The sequence below is a fragment of the Lichenostomus cassidix genome, chromosome 5, assembly GCF_008360975.1.
Source record: "Lichenostomus cassidix isolate B80296 chromosome 5, HeHo_3.0, whole genome shotgun sequence".
Classification (NCBI taxonomy): domain Eukaryota; kingdom Metazoa; phylum Chordata; class Aves; order Passeriformes; family Meliphagidae; genus Lichenostomus; species Lichenostomus cassidix.
The window spans coordinates 52,779,623-52,803,459 of NC_139486.1; the positions used below are offsets into that span (position 1 = coordinate 52,779,623).

Below are 23,837 nucleotides of genomic sequence, written 5' to 3' on the forward strand. Positions count from 1 at the left end.
ACTCTAATTATGCTTTCCAGTATCCAAAGAAGGAAATTTTGACAGAAGTTCCAAAGGGTCTCCTCTCAATACACACCAGTACAAATTTAAGAAGTTTTTGATTCTATATACTCACTTATACAATGCATTTCTAAATTCAGGAGTCATGAAAAGTGTTTGCAGAAGGCTGTTCAAGTAGCAAGTCATAGCTTGATTTACCAGCCCCACATAACCTAAAAATACGAGAATAATGAGATGGAAATAATGCAAAAAGGTGGGAAATCACTTTAAGAGTTAAAACATTTGACAAGAAAACAATTCTGAGATAGTGTTTAAGAACTGCATTCATCTGTTGTTATTTATTATTTACGCTATAAAAATGGAGGGAATGTTAGCATCCCTGAGAGCAACACAGTAATAGTTTACATAATAGAAATAATTCCCCTGAATGATATGAAACTATTTCATAATCACATTAATAACTATTATTTCATGCTGAATACTGCACCAATGGGGATATAGGTAATTATAAATATTTTAAGAGTAGATTTAAGCATATTCCAGAATAAACCAGAATTTTCCAAGAAACAATTGTGGTACCAGCTCTCTTATTGCCTGATGTCAGTTAAAAGTATCCCAGCAATGATGTTAATACAACTTGTATCTGCACTGGTTTAACTATTGTCTTAGAATTAGAAATTAAAAAAATAAATCTCAAGTGCCCATACAACACTACTATTCGAAAACCTTCCCCCATAAATAACTGATTAAAAAAACTAATTCAACTACTAAAACTCCATGTCATTTTTATTAGCTGAAAATGAAATTATTTACTTCTATTAATCTTAACTTTAAGATTTTCTCCAAAATATGCAATATTAGGAACAACTGATAAGCAAAGAGCATATACTGAAGCGTAGTGTAATAAATTAAATACTTATATTTAAATTCTGAAAACTATTGAAGAAAAAAATAATCTCAGTACCATACTAGTAATGAAAAGGCAGCTACTCCACACACGGGCATTTTCTGTGAAGAGACTGAGTCAGAACATACGTACTTTATTTACTGCTCTACACTATATAAATCATCTTTTCAGTTATATTAAAATAAAAAAGGTACATGACAGATCAACTTTCTTATTTGTCAAAAAGTCTTCAGCAGGTGAAGTGGTGCAATGTGAGTGTCAGCTTTGTGCCTGCTCAATGAAGTTACTCTGAGGAGTTTGTCTCCTTACAGTTGGAATTTGCTATCTCCTGAGCAAGAGAACAATGGAATAACAGCTCTCCCATTTCTAAAGTGATGTGAGAATATCACAAAAAACATGACAGAAAATGAAGAAGTGATGTGGGCAATTTTAAAATAAATTGCAATTTATTAAAAAAAAACCCCAACAACCTGAGGTGCTGCTATTTGAAAATGTGCTAAAATAATTACAAATTAGCATTGCCTTTACAAGAGAGAACACCATACCTGTCTCTGATTTGCTCAGGACTGAAGAATAAGAATAGCTCTGACTGACATAGTCATTGGTACATCCAATAGAGCCTTCTCTTGGAAGGGGGCCTATAAATCTCTCTTGTGCACCGTCATCTGTTGTACCTGACTCCTCCTGAAAACAAAAACACACCCATTTCATGCAAAAGTCAGACAATTTTTTTACCAAAACTATGAGTTTTACTTTTCTCTCATAGCTAGGAAATCAATTTTGCTAGGCACATCACACAATTTCTTCAAAATTGCAGATACACCATGTAACTTTAGTTCTGTCCTCCAAATTCTTAACCCCTTGACACATTTTTCTCAGCACTGGCAACAGAAAAGATCCTTTGGAATACTGTATAACCAAATACAGTATTACAATGCACACAACAAGCAAGTTTGCAATTAAGCATCTCCTATGTCTCAAGTTTTCTGCATAGAAATACAGAACAAGATTTTTTTCCAGACACATAAATTTCAGTCTATTCTTTCACAATCACCCTTAAATTCAGATTTTGAGTACAAATATTTACACGTTTATTTAGCCTTTTTCAGATAATAAACTCCACAACAAAGGCTATGTAGGCCAGCATTATGCTGATACAAGAGCTGAGTAATAAATCTTAATATATCACTAGTTTACCAAATCCTTGGTTTAAATAAATTGCAGCTATGTGTATCATACATTTGAGAACTAGGAAATTCCAAAAAATTTGTTACAGCAAACAGTGGCTTCTAGAGCAACACTGCCAACTCCTCTTTTATCTACATATTTATTTTTCTATGAAGGTGAATAGGAAATGTGGAAGCAGGTCACTGCTGTGGATGCAGGGCTGCTGTTTCCAAGAATTATTATTAATTATTATTCCAAAAATATTGCTTTCAAACACCCAGAGGAAAAGAATCAGATATATGATGAAATATGCATTGCTAAGGCTTATCTCTTAACATGTCAGACTAATTAATTACATAACCTTAGAAAATTACTTGCAGCAAACATCACATAAATATATGTCCAGCACAAATAGAGTGACAGCAAATCATTACTAATGGAATTGGTCCTATTCAGGAGAAATGTAAATATAGATGTAAAGTCAGTCTGCTGCTAAGGTTCCCAAAGAAGCTTATTATATGAAATACACAGCCCAGTTTTATTTCATTTTCTGATCTCATAAGAGCACTACAAAACACCACCTCTCCCCCCCCAGCACTATGACTTATGTAGCTGAGTGAAGATTTTACTCACCGGCATAACATGAGGCTGCTCACCATCCTTGTCTGTCAAATGCAGAAAGTTCTTCTTCCCTGGCTCAAAACCAGCATCAAGAATAGTTTTGTCACTATTCTGATCTATTGGAGTCTGCTAAAAAAGAGTAAAGCAACAGAAACAAGACTTTTTTAATCAGATCTATATGCAATTAACAGATTCCATCCAAATACATTGCTCAAGTAGTTTCTGACACAGTTTACATGGAAATAAGTAATTATCCAGTGAACAAAACACACATCATTAGTACTGAAATAACTTGGGAACAGTTTAAGAAACAGTTTAGTGCTTAGATGTTGGTTAATCTCTTCAGGAGTCAGACACTGGTCTGCAAGCTTCTTGTGAACAACACATTATCCAGTGTCCTCTACAGCTTGCGGACTTTTTTTTTTCTTTAAAAGAAAAAAAATTACTTTCAGTAGGCATAAACATGACCTGAAATAAACTCATGTCCATTTTTTAACAAATCTTGTAAAGTTTTCTAGGTGCATCTAAAGAAATCATATTAACTAAAACCAACATTGATTTACAATAAAACATAAGAGGGATATAATTTTTTTTATATAATACATTCAAATAGGTATAAGAAATGTGAGGAGTCACTATACAACATGCTGCTGTTGAGAAGAAAAAATTTCTCAAACAAGACCACAGGAAACAGAAATTATTTATAATGGGTATCATTATTAAAAATACATACTGATAATGAAAACTAATATTACATCTGAAAGACCATATTACTTTTTGTTTAAAGATTAAACAGATGTATCATTAAAGAGCACACTTTGAGACTAGAATGCAGCCAAATCAGCACAGTGGTGACAGTGTGCTATGGCACACCCACCACAAAATGTTACAGGAATTAAACAAGAACTATGCAATACACAATAAAGTTCTCTATACTGTGGAGACCGAAATGTTTGCTACCAGGAGGAAATAAAAAGCCCTCTTGCCGTACCATGTCAGTGACATTATCTCCATTGCCCCACATCAGATCAAAAGATCCATTCACGTAGCCCACTTTGGAAGCCACGTCTTCAAAGAGCCTTTTAAGTGGGGTGGAAGCTGGCAGGTTCAAGGTGACACGCTCATTCACTGTCTTGGAATTGGTGGTGTCCTGGATTATACACAGCACCCTGGGCTCCTCAGCAGCACTTTCTGCCTGCAATGACAGCAGGAAACAGTTCATGGGTAAAATTAACATTTAGCAGTTTATTTGAAAAAATCAAAACGATTTCACCAATAGAATGTAGTATACTTTTAAAACCCAAGGTTCCTAAAACCAGACTTTATTTTTCCAAGTAAGCATGAGAAATTAAGAACCTTACAATTTTGGAAAATACATTAAAAAAAACCTCCATTTTTATAGAACAAGAAGGAATTTGTAAGGGTGTGGAGAGAGAGAAACCACTCAAGTTCCTTACAGAATTTCAGCCAGCAAGCAGATAAAAGACTGCTTCAAAATCAGGAACAGACTTCCAAGTCATCACTTCCAGCTCATATTTTGCTTTGACACAATCATAAATCCTGCTGAGGTAGAATATACCTTTTGTGACTTTCAGGAATGCAACCCAGAAAATCTGCAAGCTTCCAAATAATCTTGGAAGCTGACCATTAAACAAAAAGTTTCATTATCAAAGCACCAACTTCCAAGTAAATCCACTGCTGTCTGAATTGCAAGAGATATTCTTCTACCTGAACAAAGTAAGAAAATTAGCATTGACAAATGGCTATTGGACGAAACTTCAATGTATCTGGAATCAGAACAAAAATGATCTTAAGTGAAATTGGCAATGGAATAGTAATAAAATTTTCTGGATGCAGGCAAGCCAAGAAAAATGGCATTTCTCCAAAACTGAAAACCTCGGAAGTCAAAGATCTAATCACAATCAATTAATTCTCTCAATTATACAAAACTGCAGAACAACAAGGAATAACTGATATTTAAACACAAATCTCATAATAAAGGATCAGGTAAGTAAAAGGAATTAGTCCTTCAGGGACTCAGCCTTTTCAAACTGTAACACACAGAAAGCATTAGTAATGCATTGTCAGAGTGCCCAAATCTCAGTCCACAGCAAAAGGCTACAGCATCTAAAAAAAGGAAAAAAAACACATGCAGTGCTATCACGATTCTCAGCGGATAAGAACAAGAAATGGCAATAATCATGTTCATGCTAAAACTCTCAGCCTCATCACAAGCATCTTCTAGAGATTACAGAACTACAAAGATCTGAACAACTTCAGAATCCCTTATATTTCTATACAAGCAGCCTCACAACACAGATGACCACCACCAAAGTGGTACAGTCCCTTTTGAGAGCTCTTACATCACCAAACCTTTGGAAAAGGAACATGGGACATTCCAGCTGATGCTGCATGCCTTCATTACACAGGATTTCAAGATTTGCTGGCAGTGCTCATGCAAGGATGGAATAAAATGTTAGCTGACTGCAGCATCTATTCCTATCATCGTCAGAAAAAAGTTGTTGGAGAAAAGCAAATAAAACCACCCTCGACCCAATCTGTATGACGTTGGTTTCCTTTAAACTGTGATTTTTCTTAAGACTTTGGAGTCTCATTTCTTTAGGTTTAACAAATGTAATATCCTGTGTGGAAGCCTTCATTAACTGCATGCTCAAAAAGATTCAAGGCACCATTTGCAGCAAATCTGTAACATTTCATCTTCATACATTTTATCTTTACTGGAGACTTTTACATTTATGAACTGCTTTCCAAGAAGACACACTAAACTGTTTCTGAAGCATTTAGCACATATTAAGAAAAAAAACACAATTTGGAAGTCAAACTAATTTTGACATATATCCTCACTTTCATCTACAGCACCCACAGAGACACACCGGGCTGTACTTAAGTAGACTAAAATTAAATTTCACCGTGATTACTTCTCCTGGGCTCTTTCCTTTAAATTTCACAGCACAGGCAGCATCTTTTTTTTTTAAAACCTTTTCTTTTTTTAGGTTTTTTTTTTTGTTCCTTTTTGGCTGAAGAAACAATTTCTCTCTCACTGTGTGGTTAGAAAAGAGAAGGTAAAGCTTGTTCAGTGGTCTTCTTTCTTGATTTTTTTTTCAAGCAACAGCTAAGACCCAACAAACTTATAAGATCAACCTATGTTTACATGCATGTTTCTCAGCAATGGTAAAAGCTTGCTCTGGGTGGAAACCCGCCCTCCTCTATAGAACAGTGCACGGAGGTTAAGAGGCATTTGCTACTATTCACACAGGTTCATCTCGGAAAATAGATGTTAATTTGGATTCAATTATCCCCACACTGATTTTGTATTGATTCTATAACTTGATGGGCTACTGTGGAGGATCATATCAGGCCAGTTCTCCACTGGCGAATCAATTCCTTGTGCTGCTGTCTTTACATAACCACCTCTGTAACTCCCCTCCTCCCCACTGGAGCTACCTATTAACTCTTCTCACTCACACTTTCTCTGCTACCTTTGATGGTGAATCAGTTGTGACTTGTATTAGAGCTGCTACTGAAAATAATTAGACACACAATATCTGAGGGATGGAACAAATTATAGAAGATTACAGAAGATTTGCTGGTGGGGTTGCTGGATGTTCCACGTCACACAAATCCTCTCTTCCTTGTTCACAGATGTAATTCTGACAGACTGAACTGGTTTAACTCAGGGTTGGTATAGCAAAGGGTATTAAGCCAACATTCATTCACACTGCCACTGCTTCAAGTTGTTAGTAGTAAATAGATATAGCAAAAACAACCTCAGCCCAAGTCTATTCATGGAGAGCATTCACACATACCATCTGAACTAGGAGACAACAATCCAACACCTTGTCAGGGGCTACTTCACCACAAAAATAGTGTGAAAAACAATACTGGCCAGTGACAGATCCCTCAACTATTCTGACAGGCTGTTATCAAACCAAGTCCACAACATAAACACACCAATTAATTTTAACCATTACATAATCCAATATATTACGAGAGCAAAAAAAGACTCTTTTTATTTTAATGCAGAGGTAGAGAAAGTCAAAATCTCACATGCCTGTGTAAAAGCATAGAACACATACTCAATTTGAAGTTACTCTTAAGACTGAATTTATTACATACATCATCTTTGTATCCAAATACATGCACAAAGAATTTAATGTCAATGGCTCATGCTCATGTTAAAATAAACAGAAGCTACAGCATCATGCTGTTATTATGTTTCTTGCTTATCATTTTATAAAGTTGATTTCATCTGTCTACCTGTGAAAATTTCTTCTTCATTTCAGCAAAGATACTTTGTCTGCAACTCCAAAACATGTCCTACAGTATATGAAAACAAAATTAACAAGTCATAATAACCGAAAGTTGGAAATGGACTTTTATTTTACATAAAGTCAGTTTCATAGTATAAAAAAAATACTATCACTGAGTTTAAAAACACCATTCAGAGAATAACTTTAGAAGGAATAGCCTATTATTTAGATGATCACAGGAGCAGTGTTACAGAAAATGTCATTTAAGTTGTAATAAACACACTACATTTCATAAAGTAAAAAGTGAGTGGATAAGAAAACGTAAACACCAATTCAAGACACACATTCATACTAACGCTTTCCTTGATTATCTTTAAAACGTGCCACAGACAAAGGGAAATACTTTACCTCTAATTGTTCAAGGGTAGGATTAATATATAACCTTATAATTCAGTTTATTATTGGATTTATAAATTATGAAGCTGTCCAGTTTCATATGAAACTGTTCTTTCATGCCTGAATTATTTCCTGTAGGAAAGTTTTATTAATAGGAGCCCATTTTAAAGTAAGCAGCTGAAGGCAGTAAGGAGATGAAGTAACATACTTTATTCCCAACAATCTTAAAGAAAGCCTGCTTTGGTATCTCTGTTGTACCATCAAAAACTCAACAACAAACATTAACTGTACAAAACTGTTTTCTGACTAAACATCAAATCAACCAGTTTCTGACTCTCGAGTGGTACACTTTGTATTTTTCCAGAAAGGAAAAACAGGAAGTGAGAATGAAGATGCTACTAACATCACTGCTCTTTTCCAAATTTCTTCAACTGCACCATCAGTGAAGATTCTCGAAACAAAAATCACTGACACAATCTTTACTGACGTGCCCTATTTGCCCCACCAAATGACCTACAAAAACAGCCCAAATTAGACTACAGCATTTAACTTCTCAGCAGGATGACACATAAGGGTTTTTTCTTCGTGCACTGAGAACTGCAGATTCAGTTTGGAAGTTTCAACATGCCAAGACTGTATCTAGCAGTTTCCTTTACACACCAGTTTGTAATTTCAGATTTGAGAGATTTCAGATTTAAATCACACAATTTAAATGTTTTTCTGCTTACTGGTTTTACCTGCTCTCAACTGAAAGTCACGTACATTTTGTTAAAATGACTCAAAGGTTAATGGAGTCCCAGAACCACAAATCTGAAACTGCTGATTTGTAATATTATCATCGTTATCAAATACATTGCCCTGTGTCCAAGACTTAATTAAGACTTCCAATTTTTCTCCTAATCAGGGACTCCGAAGAACCCTGACTTTAGCCTGAATTCCTTCTCTCCAGAGACAGGCAAGCCAAGCCTGGTACACACAAGGGCACGTGTAATTTTGTAGTGTGCTATCTGACTTGCTGCACTCAGTGGAGGGTGGACGGAGAGGACAGGCTCCAGGTATCACCTAGACAGAGCTATCCACAGGTTGCGTCTTTTATCAAAGTGCTCCTGTGCTGGCTTCTCAGCTCTTCTTTTCTCAGTTCAGGATTCCTGGATGATTTTCAAGAGCTACTTCACTAAACAAACTCCAGATAACAGATCAAACAGATCAGATTTACAAATTATACTGTTTATTTGATGTTCAGAAAGTTTAGAAGTAACTGAGAGTTTTCAGCTGCTCTGACAAGACAAATCACAAGTCACAGAATAACAAAACCATTTAGGTTGGAAAGGACCTTCAAGATGATTGAGTTCAACCTTTGACTGCTCATTACCATGTCAACTAGACCACAGCACTAAGTGTCACATCCAGCTGTTTCTTGAACATGTCCAGGGATGGGGACTCCACCACCTCCCTCGGCAGCCCCTTGCAATGCTTAACAATCCTTTCTTGTGAGGAAATTCCTCCTGATGACCAACCTGAACATGCCCTGTCACAGCTTCAGGCTGTATCATCTAGACCTGTCCCTGGTTGCCTGGGAGAAGAGGGCAACCCCCACCTGGCTACAGCCTCCTTTCAGGGACTTGTAAAAAGTGGTAATGTCTCCCCTGAGCTTCCTCTTCTCCAGGCTGAACACCCCCAGCTCCCTCAGCTGCTCCTCACAGGACTTATCCTCCAGACCCTTTTCTCCAGCTTTGCCGCCCTTCTCTGGACTTGCTCCATTATTTCAATGTTGTTCCTGAGCTGAGGGGCCCAGAGCTGGGCCCAGCACTTGAGGTGTGGCCTCAGCAGTGCTGAGTACAGGGGGTCAATCCCTGCTCTGGTCCTGCTGGTCACTCTATTCCTGATACAGACCAGGATGTCATGGGCCTTCTTGGCCACTTCCAGCTGCCCTTTTCCACTGGGCAGCTTTCCAGCAACTCTGCCCCAGCCTGTAGGAATGCATGGGGCTGTTACAACCCAAGTGCAGAACACAGCACCTGGCCTTGTTGAAATCACACAGATGTGTCCATCTCTCAAATGCAGCATTCTCTACTTTTCAATTAAAGCATTCACTCAAACACTCCAAAAAAACTTTATAATAACCACTAGTGCAATTCCACATTTTACAAACAGCTCCTCTCACTGGGGAAATTATTTAAGGCACAATTAAGAGAACAAAGGTCATTCGATAAAGTTGCTTAATTTTACCCTGATAAAAGTTATTCTGGAATGCACCATTATTTATTACACTTCACAAAATCAATAAGCATATCAACTACACAGTTCAAGGATTTCAAATTAACATACAGACATGCAAAAATATCATACTGCCTTTTCCTCAGAAGAAATAGGAGCAACTATTCAGGTAGCAAGCACATCTATCCAATACTTGGGAGATGTCCTCAAAGCTCCAAGCTGCTACTTTGCCAAAGTCTCACATAGTACACCAGTGGTTTAGGAAAACAAATTGCAGACTCTCAACTGCATGAGCACCTAAAAGGCAAATGCAGACTGCTACTTAGGGCTACAATTTATAAAATCATCCTGGGATTATTTTAGCACAGAAGCCTTCTCAGGCTAATATTTTGGCCAAGAGATATTTGAAACTGTAATTTCAACTGTTAACTGTAGTTTTAAAAAACATTAGAACACTGACACTTTCATCCCAAGTCACTCCATCTCGCTGAGAGTGGGAATCCAGTGAGATAGAGATAACCCTCAGCAAGTCTGCTGATGACAATAAGCTGTGTGGTGCTGTCAGCCTGTTGGATGGAAGACATGTCATCCTGAGGGACTATGGCAGCTTGAGAGGTGCGGCTGTGCAACCCTGATGAAGTTCAACAAAGCAAAGTGCAAGGTCCTTCACCTGAGGTGGGACAATCCAAACACACCTACAAGCTAGGAAGAGAAGTGATTGACCATTGGTAAGGGGACTACAGCACCTGCCCTACAACGACAGAGGTGGGGCTGTTCAGCCTGGAGAACAGAAAGTTGCATGGAGACCGCACAGCAGCAGTATCTGAAGGGCCTACAAGGAAACCAGGAGGCAACTGTAGGAACAGTTCAGTTCAGGAACTGTAGTGATAATACAAGGAGTAATGGACTCCTACTGAAAGGGGAAATTTAGATTAGATTATATGGAGAAATTCTTTCCCATGAGGGTGGAGAGGCATGTGGAATGCCTCTCCATTGTGGAATGTGGAATGCCCCATCCCTGGAAGCATTCACGGCCCTGTTGGATGGGGCTCTGAACAACCTGGTCTCATGGGAAGGTGTCCTTGCCCATGGCACGGGGGTGGAACTAGAGGATCTTTATGGTGCCTTCCAACCCAAACCCTTCTATGGTCCTTGACATTTTTCCATTTTTAGAAAGGTGATGACGTTAAACCTGAAGGTAGAGTACTATTTATGACTATTAGACCACTTACCAAAAACTCTTTACAATACAAATTAAGCAGTCAACACACAGATCTGACCTGGGTGGACATTCTAGAAGGGCGTGCTACACAAGCCTCTACATCCCATGTACCTTTCTAAAAAATATTTCATCTTTCTTCCATGAAAGGTCTGCACCTGCAAGTTGCAGAGCATACAGTACGTTGTTGCACTGAAGCAATTCAAGCTGTACATCCTAACAAAGGCAGCATTGTTATTAGCACCATCTGCAAGACAGACATTTGCTTTGACCATATAGGTTCTCTGTTTGTTGAAAATAGAGGAACAAAAAAATAGAGTGTTACTAGATCTGTCACAACAATATTCAAATGTAGAACTGCAGTGGTTTTAACACTGCATTTAGATATGGCTTGCTATTTTTCAGCCTTGAATCACCGAGTTAATTAAAATTCCATAGCAGCAATTCACAATTTTAACTCCTGCTTCATTTCTGTAAAATTATTTTCAGAGATTGAAAGTGAAACCTAAAGCTAAGGTCAAACTTCATACAGATTCTACCCAATACTTCCAAATTCCAATATTTCCAACAGTTAAAAATAGACAGCAAGTAAAAATCATAAGTTTCAGGTCAAAAGTTGAACCAACAGATGTGTGAAGTTTGACTGCCAAGTAAAGTTAATGGCCTATTGAGACTTGAAATGATCACCACTAGAAAAGATTCTACATGTCCACACCCTGTAAATAATTCTCACAAACCACTGGAACACAGAGGAAAGACAGAGATCAGTAGCAAGCAGCAATGGCAGAGATCAAGCTTATATTCACAGAATTACTTGGATGATTAAGCCTAAAACAGCTCCAACCTAATGCAGCTTCAGCAAATTCAGACTCCCATATGAAGTGCACACAAGTGACTACTGCCTGTCACGTCCCTGCTGGGCAAACATTGGAGGGTACCTTCCAGGACTGTGTAACTGATTGGATGTTACTATTAAAATCAGCTCTTTGAGAACCCACATCCATAATTTAGGAATTCCTTGGCCTATTCCAAGGGGTCCAACCCATTAAACACTGTCTTGGATACATTCTAACAACACTGCTTTCTGCAGAAAATATGAAGAGCAAAAATCTTTCCAATATACAACTAAGGGGAGAACACCCTGCACATTTTGAACCATGGACTCCAGTGAGTCCTTACAACCCAGGACCCCTTCCTGCCCCCAGCAGAGCTACTCGTGCTCCATGTTTTTTTTCCAAGCCCAACAAAACTCTTCATAGAGGCCAACTTCCCTGGTACAGCCAAGTGAGCAGGGTCACTCCCGTGGGAAGTAAACACAGGGTGATAAAGGTCCTCAGAATGAGGGAAGCATTAAGCAGGTGGTCTCAGAGTCACATTTAGCTGTATTACAGTGGAAAGAAACAACTTCTTTTTGAAATACAGGTTACTAAACTAATCCTGTCAGAGCACTGAGGTGTTACTCAACACAGGTGCTTCGCTGCAGCCTAGTCTGAGTTAATGAGAACAGTGCACTCAGAATCCTGTTACAAATGCCTGAACCAAAACACACTTACAAAGAAGTATTTTATAGCCCACTTGTGGCAAACTGAATACACTTTTTAAAACACATATCCCAGGAAGTCTTAAGCAGTAATTTTGAGCTGTTAACTTGATATATCTTGTGCTGGAATGCTTCCTGAGGCAAAAAAAAAAAACAACCTGAACAACCTTTGGACACAATCATTTAATTTTGAATCTGACTGATTTTACAGGTATCAGGTTTGTGAGTAGCTCAATAACAAATTTTATCCTCACCTTCAAATTCTTCATTATACCTGGAGAGACTTCAGGCAAAATCCAACAATGTTTTAAAGCTAGTGAAACTAAACAAAGGTCTTCTGTCCCATTACAAGTAAGGGGAAAATTGCTTCACAACAAGCTAAAATACCATCAAAATTCAAGAATATATATCCTGACTCTGACCATTTTCCTCATTATTGAACCTTTGCTCCCCTCCCCCCGACCGTTTTTTCCCCCCAGGATATTGTATCAAGGATTCACTTAAGGAAGCCCTTTCAGTCTATCCTCTTGACTAGAAACAAGGCTGTAAAATAGAAAGGAAAACTACCAAACAAGTGTGTACCAGGCCAGGCTAGAATACGGACAATTTTCTTCATAGAAGCCCAGAAAGAGCTATGCTTTAGATTTGACACTCAAAAAATGTTGATAAAACAGTGAAGTTGTAGGCCTCCCTGAGGAGTGTTTGCACAGCATCAAGTCCACCTCTGATTCCTACTCAGCCCCTGGCAATGAATAGATCTGGGGCTGTGCAAGAGGCTCAGAGGGGCCACACCAGGCAGGTGATGAAAACTAAGCAAAGAGATACTCCATGCCATGTAACACCATGCTCAGCAACATCAGGGGAAAGAGGTTTAGTTAGACTCAGTCATTGCCTGGAAATTGCCTGGGCATTGTCCTACCTGCAGAACATGGTGACTGACTGCACTCCTTGGTTTGGGTGTATGTTTTTGTTTAGGGCTTTTATTTTTCTCTATTCTTCCACTCTGTCACTTACTAAAATCATACGCTGACCCCCAAGTTTTCTTGCTTTTAGTTTTCCTTTCCTCCTCCTTTATCCTAGTGAGGATGGGAGGGGAGTGAGAAGCTGCACACTGCTTAGCTGCCTACCTAAGTTAACGCAACAGGGTGATTTTCAAATATAATCCTGAAAGCATTATCATTATTGTTTTAATTTGTCATGACTGAAATGTAGCTTTATTTTTTGTTTCTCCTCATTTCTTATCAACTTTTAATACCCATTCACCTCTGGTGGATCACACAGACTTCAAACAATTCCCCATCCACACAACTGCAGCTAGAGACTTCAAAGAAAGTGAAAGAAGAATCAATAAAAACGGATAAAATATTTTTGGAAGTTGTCAATAGAGAAAAATCTGAGACACAAAAACCACATACAGGCTAGCCAATGCCCCTTACAAAGCCTGATGTCTGATTTCAACCATGTGACTTCTCATCTATTTCAGTTCACACAAACTGCTGCACTGTTTCACTGAACACATTTACAGCATTATGCCCTTGGTTATGCCATTTCCTCTCTATTTCAATCTATAGCACTCAGCTATGCTTTCCTCTCATAGTATTTGATACACTTCAAAAGAACAAAATTGATGTGGGAATGAGATACCTCGTTAAGACCACTGCAATTAAAATATTAATATGACATCCTTGCACAACAATATGAGCATATCCACCTATTCTGGAAATTCAACACATGAGAATTATTGAATCTACAATGCACTATTAACATTTCACACATACACTGCAGCCTAAAACCTTCCAACACAGCCAAGCTTTGGTTATACAAGCAGCAAAAGCTGGAATAGCTGCAACTGCTGCCAGAAGAAATAGTCTTGCTCCCACCTGCTCATTTCCACCCCAGCCCTCTCCCCTTTCTTGGGCTGGGACACATGGTCATACAGCTACATGAAGGGCAGGCTCAGACAGCTAAGTCTTCTTAAAATTAATGATTTCTGGTTGCTTTTTCAATGGGTTAGCTTTAACCCAAGTCAGCCCTCTAGCTTCTCAACAGAATCCTTATATCAGTCCTTTTCAGGAGTTAACAGTACCAGCAGAGGAGTAGCAGGAGTATTTTAAATGCATGTATTATATGTAGCAGTAATTACATTACTAGGAACCAACACCACCCAGACATAAGTGCAACTTTCTGAGGTATCCTGAGGGACTGAAATGAGACCCTCCATCCCTAGGTATGAGTCCATAAATGGCAGTGCTGCTCATGGGACAAGAGGAGTTACTCCCCCTTCTATTTTGAAAGGCCTAGAAGAGCCAAAAGTGTCGTTACTGTGGCAATGCCATTGCTTCCACCCTCATGCCACACTTGCTGTAGGTACAGGATAACTGCTGCACATCCCAGAAGGCACATGGGCCATACTGAGAGCATGGCCCTGGCTAAGTGAACCCTACCAATCTTCCTATGGGGGACGACCTGATTCAGAGAGAAGAGTTACAATATCAGTTCTGTAGCAGAGCCTTTGTGATCTTGCTCGCTTTGGAAAATGGGATAAATGTTTTACTCTCTTCTCTGCCTTGCGCAGATTATGGATTCATTGACTGTTTTCAAAGACACCTTCTCAGAAATGCTTCTTCAGTAATAAAATGTTGGTTAAAAAGAATTGGAAGTGCCACCTCACTGAACCAGCTGCATGCCAGCTGTCAACTGTCACTCCTGGAAAATGGATAGGAGACAAATTATTTTTATAATACAAATACACTTCAAAGTCTAATACTTCCAGCTTTCCAAACACATCCAAAAATAACCCTGTGCCTCAGAAATAAAGAGTGTGTTATGAGGCTAGTGTTTACCTCTAAGAGTTTGTTCCTACTGTTGTGTATTACTGGGTTATTTGTAAAAAACACTTATAAAAGAATAGGAATGACAAAAAAGAGTTGGGATGGGGGCAGAAATAAGTACAAACCTGGAGGTTGTTCTAAAGACTACAGAAGAAGATATAGTGCGAGGGGACACATGTCTGGGGAGAGCTGAACTAGAGACCAAAAAATCCACTTTTCAGTTTTACAGAAGTTATTTTTCATATTTTAAAATACTTCGAATATGTCTTACTAAGGACATCCTGAAGAACCAGTCTTCTTACACTTACCTCTAAATGGTCTTTTAAATATGGTAAATTGAGGTGATTCAAGATTAATTACTTCCCTTAAAAAAAGTCAAACAAAGCAACTGTCAATAAGAGTGCAAAGGTCATGCCTATAGATAACACAAGAATTCTAACAAAGTTTCCTTAAGGGGTAACAAAGAATACCTTAAAAATTAAAACAGTTTTCTCTTAACCACAGGACATTTTGAGTATTTCACTCTCTTATTCTTAAATGTTGTAATTTAAACTGATCCCATTTTCTTTCCTCCTCTGACCCAAAGTTGTTGAACTTACAAAGGGTTTTGTAACCACACTAAAGTAATTGTGAGAATTAAATGTCAATGCAGTTATCTGCCAGACTCTCTACATTCATTACAGTAAAACCTTTACATTCAGATCATTCAGAAGCTTCATCTTTATACAGCTTCCTTTGCTTATAACTTCTGTCTATGTTCCTAATCAGCATGCTCTTTGTTTTTCCTTCAAAAAAACCCCAAAAGAGCTGAAAAGGGGGGATGCAAGAACACCACGAGATTCTTACTACACTTTTATATATTAATCAATACTTGCATCGTTTGTCTCCTCTGGAGTCACAGAAGCAGTGGATGGACTTCCCCTCCATTTCTTCAAGTATGAATTTTATGGAAACATAAAAAAACATGGAAACATGCTACTATTCTAAAGAACTTTCTGCTGGATTGAATTACAAATGCAACATGAGCATAAAAACAAATTAAGAGTCTGAGCAAAACTAGTACCAAGTTTTGTCTTTACAGACAAATTTTGAAACAAAGGTTTACTTCCCTACAAAATCACCAACAGACATGTATGCTAAAAAATTTAAATCCTATACAGTTTAGACATTAAAACATGACTATAGGCATAGCTTTTAATTCTTTAACAACTTTCTGATTTTAAGCTTCCCCAGCTGCTGCTGGGGTAAGGAAAAATAGAAGCTGAACAGCGAGGTAAGTTAGCAAGGATTCTTTGTGCAGCTCTCTAGCAATACTGCACAGAATGAAGGGTACAGCTCAGAATGGAAGCACCAGGAAATCTGGGCATAAACTCTGCCTGCTGCCACTGCCACAAAGGGCTCCAGGGAGAACACAGAACTCTGGAGCAATGTCTCCACAGAGGGAATAGAGATGGCAATGTGTACATGAGAAAGGACCCAGGCGATTTTTCCATATATAAACTGATGAAAGCAGTTTATTTACAAACACCAGGTACTACTTAAGAGTTTCTGTATCTGCTGTTTTTTCTTTTCCTTTATTGTTACTGATCTAACCCAATACCTACAGAAATCAGTGAGCGTGCCTGCCTTCCATTCCTTTACCTCTGCCAAAGTTCTTCCAAAAACGCTATTTCCATGTTCAGACATTATTTAGTGTGAAAACTTTCACACTATATCAAATGTATTTCTCCCACAGCTCCAAAACTAGAGCATTCACCAATCCTAAGGAATTCAAGCACACTTGCTCGTGTCAATGAGGCAGCTTTCATCACATGTGCTTATTGAGAAGCTGTACCTGAACTGCAGCATGATAACCAGCTCTAAGCTATTCACAGAAATGCCAATCTAAAAATAATCTGTTGCCATTTTTCAGAAGCACCTAAAGCACCCTTGTGATCATAATCTCAACAATTACATTGAATCAAGTGATCTGCACCAATTTCATCCTTTAGTATTTTTAGAACATGCACAACATCCTTTTTAGAAATTATTTCATCTGCCAATGCTGTGCAAGAGCACTTGCTCAGTGCAAGCTGACTACACGCCAAACATTGCAAAAACCAAAGACAATAAAAACCCTGACATTTCAGTGCCTGAAACTGAGGTCAAGTTATTATTTTATCACAACTTCACAAAAAATTCCGTGACTTACTAGTATTTACCATTATCAGTTCTTTAGAAACTAGTGGCATTGTTTGGAGAATCTTTCATTCAAGACAAGAAAAATAACAAAATGCCAAATTGGCAGCTCACCTGGAAGGTACACCATATTAAATCTCCAAGGTCAAAGTGTAAAATAACACCTTTAACTGTTCACAAAGGAATTAAAAACTCTTATCAAACTGAATAAAAAGGCTGAATGTGTACATGTAACTTAATCACTCTATTTTCTACAGACATAACTTTCACTCAGTTTCTTACATAAAACCCAACGTATTTTCAAATACAACAAAAAGAGCGAAGCTGTGACTGAACATATGAGCATTTGTACGTAATATAGTGCATTACAGTACCAATTGTAATGTACAGGGGGACAAAGGTTTAAAATAATACCCCAGCCCACTCCCATTTAACTCTGACAAGACTAAAACATGTAATTCAAGAGTAACACAAATTCAAGGTACTGGTTTACTACAGTAAGTCATCACAAGATTTAATGTTATATTGGTATCAATACATTCTATCAGCAAAAAGAGGTTGCACAATAATAATTTGCAGCAGTATTTGTGTGTCAGTACAACTAATATTTTAAAACTATGACGCAAGGCTGCACTGATTACATCCACAGGTTTTAAAAAGAACAGAAAATAGGATTTGTGGACTTTATTTTATAATGGCAATAAACAAAGCACTAGAAACTTTTTTTTATTGTACACTGATATTCTGAGCTCCAAAGAGTGCAGAATGCAACACTGACAAATCTCCACTCTGCCTCTTGGTAACTGCCTCAGAGCTTAGGAAGAAGTTCATTACTAGTCTGAGAAACAGTGTGTCGCTGCACCAAAAAATATAATTAAGGATTATACTTTTACTACTCATGCTTTTGATTCCAAAATTTTAATCATCAGTGATGCACAAAACAGTAGAGAAAATGGCATTTACTTTTGTGGTGGTGTTCAACATGTATTACTGCAGGAAAAAAAAAGAAGTATTTAGTTATTTAGTTGTCAGATTATTCCACTGAGTAGTAACTTCACCCAGCAGCATTTACAGTCTGAGGCTCCAGTACCAAGTAGTGCCCATCAGGCAGCTGGTACCTCTTAGGTAAAAACATTTCATTAGACAATCTCGAGGTGCTGATAGTTCATTATCCTGATCATCTTTCTACACTGCAGATTAAATACCTAGATGAGACCAAGGGAAAGTAAACAGTGGGTGGGAAGCTCCAGAGCTGAAAAAAGCAGGGAAAGCTCTTACATTCTACTCCTAAACCTTGTTCACCAAGCTAAGTAACTACATGAACATCGTTTGCAGGGAACAAATTACTTGGTGGAATTCCAAGTGGATTTTCTGTTTGTTTTCTAAATTTGATTTCCCAAATACCTGCTCAGGCAATGAATTAGTCAGTTTCTCTAGTTGTCACAACCATACCTTTATGTTTTATAATGGAGCACATGAGAAAGAAAGCAGGAAAAACTGATAAATTATGCAAGCTGTAACCACTTGTAGAATGTTTTAATACATGGGAATGATAAAACAAGGATGTCATCAGCATTGAAAAGAACAGCATCCCTTTACTTAACAGAATTGCAAAATATCTTAATCAGATTCCCACTCTTCTAATGAGGAAGTCAGAATGATATCCATCAAGAGACACATTTGATTTCCTCAGTGCAAAAGATTAAAATGGATTCATTAGTGTAGGGATGAAAAGACTCACATTAGTGAGCTGAGAAAGAACTCACACCACTTTGCCTGATTTAATGGCAGCAAGTACAAAGTATATATTTATATATATATTTATTCTGACAGGTGTACTTTGGATAGTTCATGCTGGAGCATGTTGAAAAAGGATCTGCACAGCATTTATTTAATCTGTAGCAAAGACACTTCAAAAACCTCATAGCAGAACATACTTCTCATATTCTCACCAATACTCACTAAGTTCTGATACATCTTGATTTTCAAAATAAGTCTTTGTGAAGTTCACTTACGCTGCCAATAAAAACACATGCCCATCTCTCTCATCAATTGTGTCAATAAGAATATTTTATTGTTTTCTATTGGAGGTAAATTTTGCCAAAGTAAGTTTCAAGTCAATTTTCCTGTAAGAAACACTGAAAGCCATAGAAATGTTTTCTCTTCTGATAGCATAATTTTCTTCTTCTTTCCTTAATTATCTTACTCATAATATTTACCCTCCCTTCCCAGGGTTACTGCTTTACTAGACTAACGAGGTAAAAAGCTACACCTATTAATAAAGCACATTTTAAAGAATATGCTCAAAATTTGCTACCAGGATGCAGCAATGAACTGTATTTTACTCAATGTTTTCTGTTTATTGGATATAAAGGAAAACTAAATTGAACCTTTTAATCTTTTAGATGAAGAAAGCAAAGTAATTGAGGATGGCAAGGAACAGGAACAGGGACCAGTTTACAGTGAACCCCAGATCCAGTGAACAGGGATTCTCACTGCCCCCACCATAAGCAATCACTGGTCACACAATTACAGGAACAGTTGGGGAAGCATTAGGTAGCAGTAGGGATGCAAGAATGAACTTACTAAATGCCTGCATAGCTCAGGCAAAAATCTTTATACAAAAAGAAATCTCAGCACTGGGTTACTAGAAACTGCTTTAATTCATCTGTTCCCAAGGGAAAAAATCTTTATCCCAAAGTTACGGAGCAGGAGAAAACAACAAGGCCCTGATTACCTGGACTTCAGAGATGCAGCTGAAGCTGGCCAATATCCAAAAGAAAACTTTTCATAAGAGACTAATAAAAAGACATTTGAAGTGCAGCAGTGAAACTTTGTAGCCACTTAGTATCCGAGAAAACATGGTATTACTCCTTACAAAAGCTCAAGAAAAAAATCCATGCAATTCTACTTTGGAAACAGCAATCTGAGCTCCTGTTAGCATATACAAAAAGATGGATACAAACACAAACTGGAGACTCATAATCAACTTAATACCCATCTTTCCACTCCAACACACACAGGCTGGTAGTGTTATAGACACCTCCTACCACTTATCTACCAAAGGCATCACGTAACTTGTAGACAAGAACCAAAACCATTTTCCCATGCACTTCTTGGATGATTAGTCATTCCCCAAACCAGTCTAAAGCAAACAACATTACATTTCTTCTTGTTCTTTTACACTGGAATGCAAAGGAAAATCTAATTGTGTACTCATCTTTAGCAGACACTGGTTCACAGCCCAGCTTAAATCTCTGAAGTGAGCTGTACAAGTGAGACCACTCAGCCCACTGGGAAGGGACAAAACCCACGAACTGTGATCCTTTATCCATCCCTAAGGGGCAGAGCTGAAACTCCAAATGATCTGTTTTGCCTCCAACTGCTGTTAAGGGCATAACAGGACTAGTTAGGAGAAGGCTGTTGAGAACTCAAAGACCTGGAGAATTCTGTTTACCCATAACTCTGTGTTCTCTGCAATGGGACTATTAATGAATCTCAGAAGGATTTAATGGGAATGCTGCAGTGTAACACTTGTTAAAACTCCCTATCATGAAAATAAAAACGAGGATATACTGAAAAACACTGCAAAAGTTGAAGATAAACTTCTGTTACAACATATAGATATAACCAGATGGGCTTAACACAAATAGTTCATCTGTTTTCTTTGTCAATTTGGTTTCATTATTAGTCGGCTCAGTTTCATTTTACTTAAAAAATGCATAGAAACACAAGAAAGAAATTGAAAAAACTCGCTGAGAAAAAGCAACTCCCACTAGTATTATCAATGTACAAAGTTTATAGATTTCCCACTGTTTGTTTAAGATATCAATAATCACACATACTCATCTTCCTTTCCCCATACTTCCCCCTGCCAGATAAAAGTGCATTCAAAAATCCTCGTCCAATGAGTCAGTTAAAAATACACATCTGAATCATAAGTATATTCTGAATACAACTCTAAAGCCAAGGGGGATACTATTAATACATATAACTAAAGACACAGCCTTGGCTAGCTGCTTTTATTAATCACCTTGTCTATTCCACTTAACTACAGCTACTGCCATGATGTTTCTCCTGCCACTCTCCCTTATCTACATGTCTGTTAGATTTTAAAATGAAATATTTAAGCATATCAGCTACTCTATCCTCTGTACCTGGTTTTGTATTTTTGAGGATTTTGTTTAAAAGCTAATATTTAAGCATACTAGCTAATACACTCCATCTCTTTTTTACAGTTTCTGGAGATTTCACCTTCCTGTAAAAAGACTAAATGTAGTCCTTTAAACCTTAGTATTTTAGGAAAGGAAACAAGAGGTAAAGTTACCTTTGCCCTACATATAACCTGTATTTACATGTAAAACTGCCTGCACAAAAAATTGTTTCTAATATTCAGTGCTGTTATTTGCTTCCCAGATCTGCTCAAGAACACCATTTAAGGATCAGCACCTCACTTTGCTAAGCTCCACAAAAATGAAGTCCTTATCTGACAAAGCTTCCTGTAAGAAAACACGACGGAACAGGTAAGTGTAACAAACACTGATGTTTGACAAAAAACAACGAGAAGAGTTTGAGTAATTTATCAGAACAGCAAAACTGTCAGAAAAGTTGGCATACGTGTAAGTGTACCTGCTCGGGAAACAAAGTTTCTGCTGACACTACCCTACCGGTAGCTGTTTCCACACATCTCATGCCATCACTCGAACTCCTTCCCCAGCACAGTATCGCTCCAACTTGACACGTGTCATTCGCCTATCGCAGCAGGACAGAGGCTTCGCCTTCCTCTTTCACTCGGGCTTTTATCTCTAGCCTATGGCCAAAAACAAGCCTTCCCCCTTCTCCCTGCTGCAGGGGAGAGGCGAGGGGCCCAGAATAAAGGCAACAACCCGCTGTTCAAGCCATTCCCTCCGGCACCCACCGCGGGCACTGCCGCCCGTCCTGCGGCGCTCGGGGAGACGCGCAGCCGCCCCGCACCCGGCTCCAGCCCCTGCTGCTGGGCCGAGACTCGCCTGGGCGCGGGGTCCGGCTGCCCGCTCTGCCTCTCGGCTCGGCGCCGCCGCCCGCAGCCCCCGCTGGGCGGCAGGAGGGGCCGCGGTGCCCTCCAGCCCCGTGACACCGGAGCGGCCCGGCCCGGGCCCGCCGCCGCGCAGGCCGGGCTCGCCGCATGCCGCGGCACGGACAGGTGCAGCCCTCGGGCCGCCCGGGGCCCTGCGCAGCCCAGGCTCGGCCCCGGCCTCGTCCTGCTCCCCTCGCCACCCCCTTCCCCCGCGCAGCGCCGTCGCCCCCGGCCCCGCACAAAGACGGGCCCCCGCCCGCCGGGCCGCGCAGGGAGGGAGCGGAGCCGAGCCAGGCCGGGCCGGGCCTCCTTCACCCCTCCTCAGCCGGCGCCCCGGGCCTCCCGCCCGCCGCGGGGGCCGCCGCCGCCTCCCGCCTCACCTCTTTGGGGACGAGCTGGTTCTCCTCGCTGGGCACCATGGCCGGTGGCGCGGCGCGGAGCCCGCAGCAGGCTGAACCGAGCGCCGTCGTCAGCAGCAGCGGGAGGCGGGGGGACGCCCGCGGCTCATCCTCCCCCTTCTCCTCCTCCTTTTCCTTTTCCTCCTCCTCCTCTTCTTCTTCTTCTTCCTCTTCTTCTTCTTCTTCCTCCTCTTCTTCTTCTTCTTCTTCTTCTTCTTCCTCCTCCTCCTCCTCTTCCTCCGCTTCCACCTCCTCCGCTCCCGCGGGCAGCGCCGCGGCCCCGCCCCGCCGCCAATCCATGGCAAAATGGCCGCCGGCGCGGTTCTCGCGAGAGCCGCCCCACCCCGAGCCCGCCGTGTCCCGCCGCCCTCATCGCTTCCAGCTGGGCCGCGGCGGGCCTGCACCCCAAACTGCCGCAGCCCCGCCCGGCCGAGCCGCACGGGTGTTGGCCGAGCACCAAGAGCGGTGGCGGAGCCGCAGCGCGAAACCTTCGCGGGCGGCAGGACTAGAGCCGCCCCGCGCTGCCGGGCCGTCCATGGCGCCGGGCCGCTGCCGCTCCCCCCTCACGTTATCGTGCCCGGGGAAAGAGCGCGGGGCGGCAGGGAGTGAATAAACGGAACGGGGCTGCCCGGGAGGTGGTGGAGTCACCGGCTGTGGAGGTGTTTAGGGAAAGACAGGACGTGCCACGGTGGTGTTCGGTCACGGGGTGGACTGCATGATCTCAGAGGCGTTTTCCAGCCTGAGGGCGGCCGCGGCAATGGAGCAGCAGGAGGCGAGGGGGAGGCAGTGCGGCCCGGAGATCGTGAGGGCTCCCCGGGGCGGCGGGCAGCCAGCCACGGGTGTGCCGGGAGCGGAGCCTCGGAGCCGGCCGGGCTCCAGCACACGGGCTGCGCTCCCCAAGCGGCCCTTCCCTGACGCGGGAGGCTATTTCAGTGTGTTTCCCTCGCTCTCGCACGCTGTTGGTGCCAGCATGGAGCGGACGCTGAAGCACAGCCTGGTCTCGCTGCCATGTGAGGCCCTGTTGGTGCCCAGAAGT

The 23,837-nt window shown here is 40.4% G+C and overlaps 1 protein-coding gene across 4 annotated transcripts in view; it reads right to left on the minus strand.

Annotated features, from left to right (window-relative positions):
* The window catches only part of USP47 (ubiquitin specific peptidase 47), a 51,960-nt gene extending 28,844 nt beyond the window's left edge, over positions 1-23,116 (minus strand). For 2 of the 4 annotated variants that reach the window (XM_085063102.1, XM_085063100.1), the window contains exons 1-6: positions 22,784-23,116; positions 6,974-7,033; positions 3,687-3,890; positions 2,708-2,824; positions 1,453-1,591; positions 116-212 (exon numbers count right to left, since the gene is read on the minus strand). In XM_085063102.1, coding sequence (XP_084919228.1) covers positions 116-212; positions 1,453-1,591; positions 2,708-2,824; positions 3,687-3,890; positions 6,974-7,033; positions 22,784-23,101 — 935 coding nt within the window. In that variant the 5' untranslated portion in view covers positions 23,102-23,116. The remainder of the gene's footprint in view (positions 1-115; positions 213-1,452; positions 1,592-2,707; positions 2,825-3,686; positions 3,891-6,973; positions 7,034-22,783) is intronic. The other 2 variants (XM_085063101.1, XM_085063103.1) reach the window with 2 other exon arrangements.
* Between the last annotated feature and the right edge of the window lie 721 nt (positions 23,117-23,837).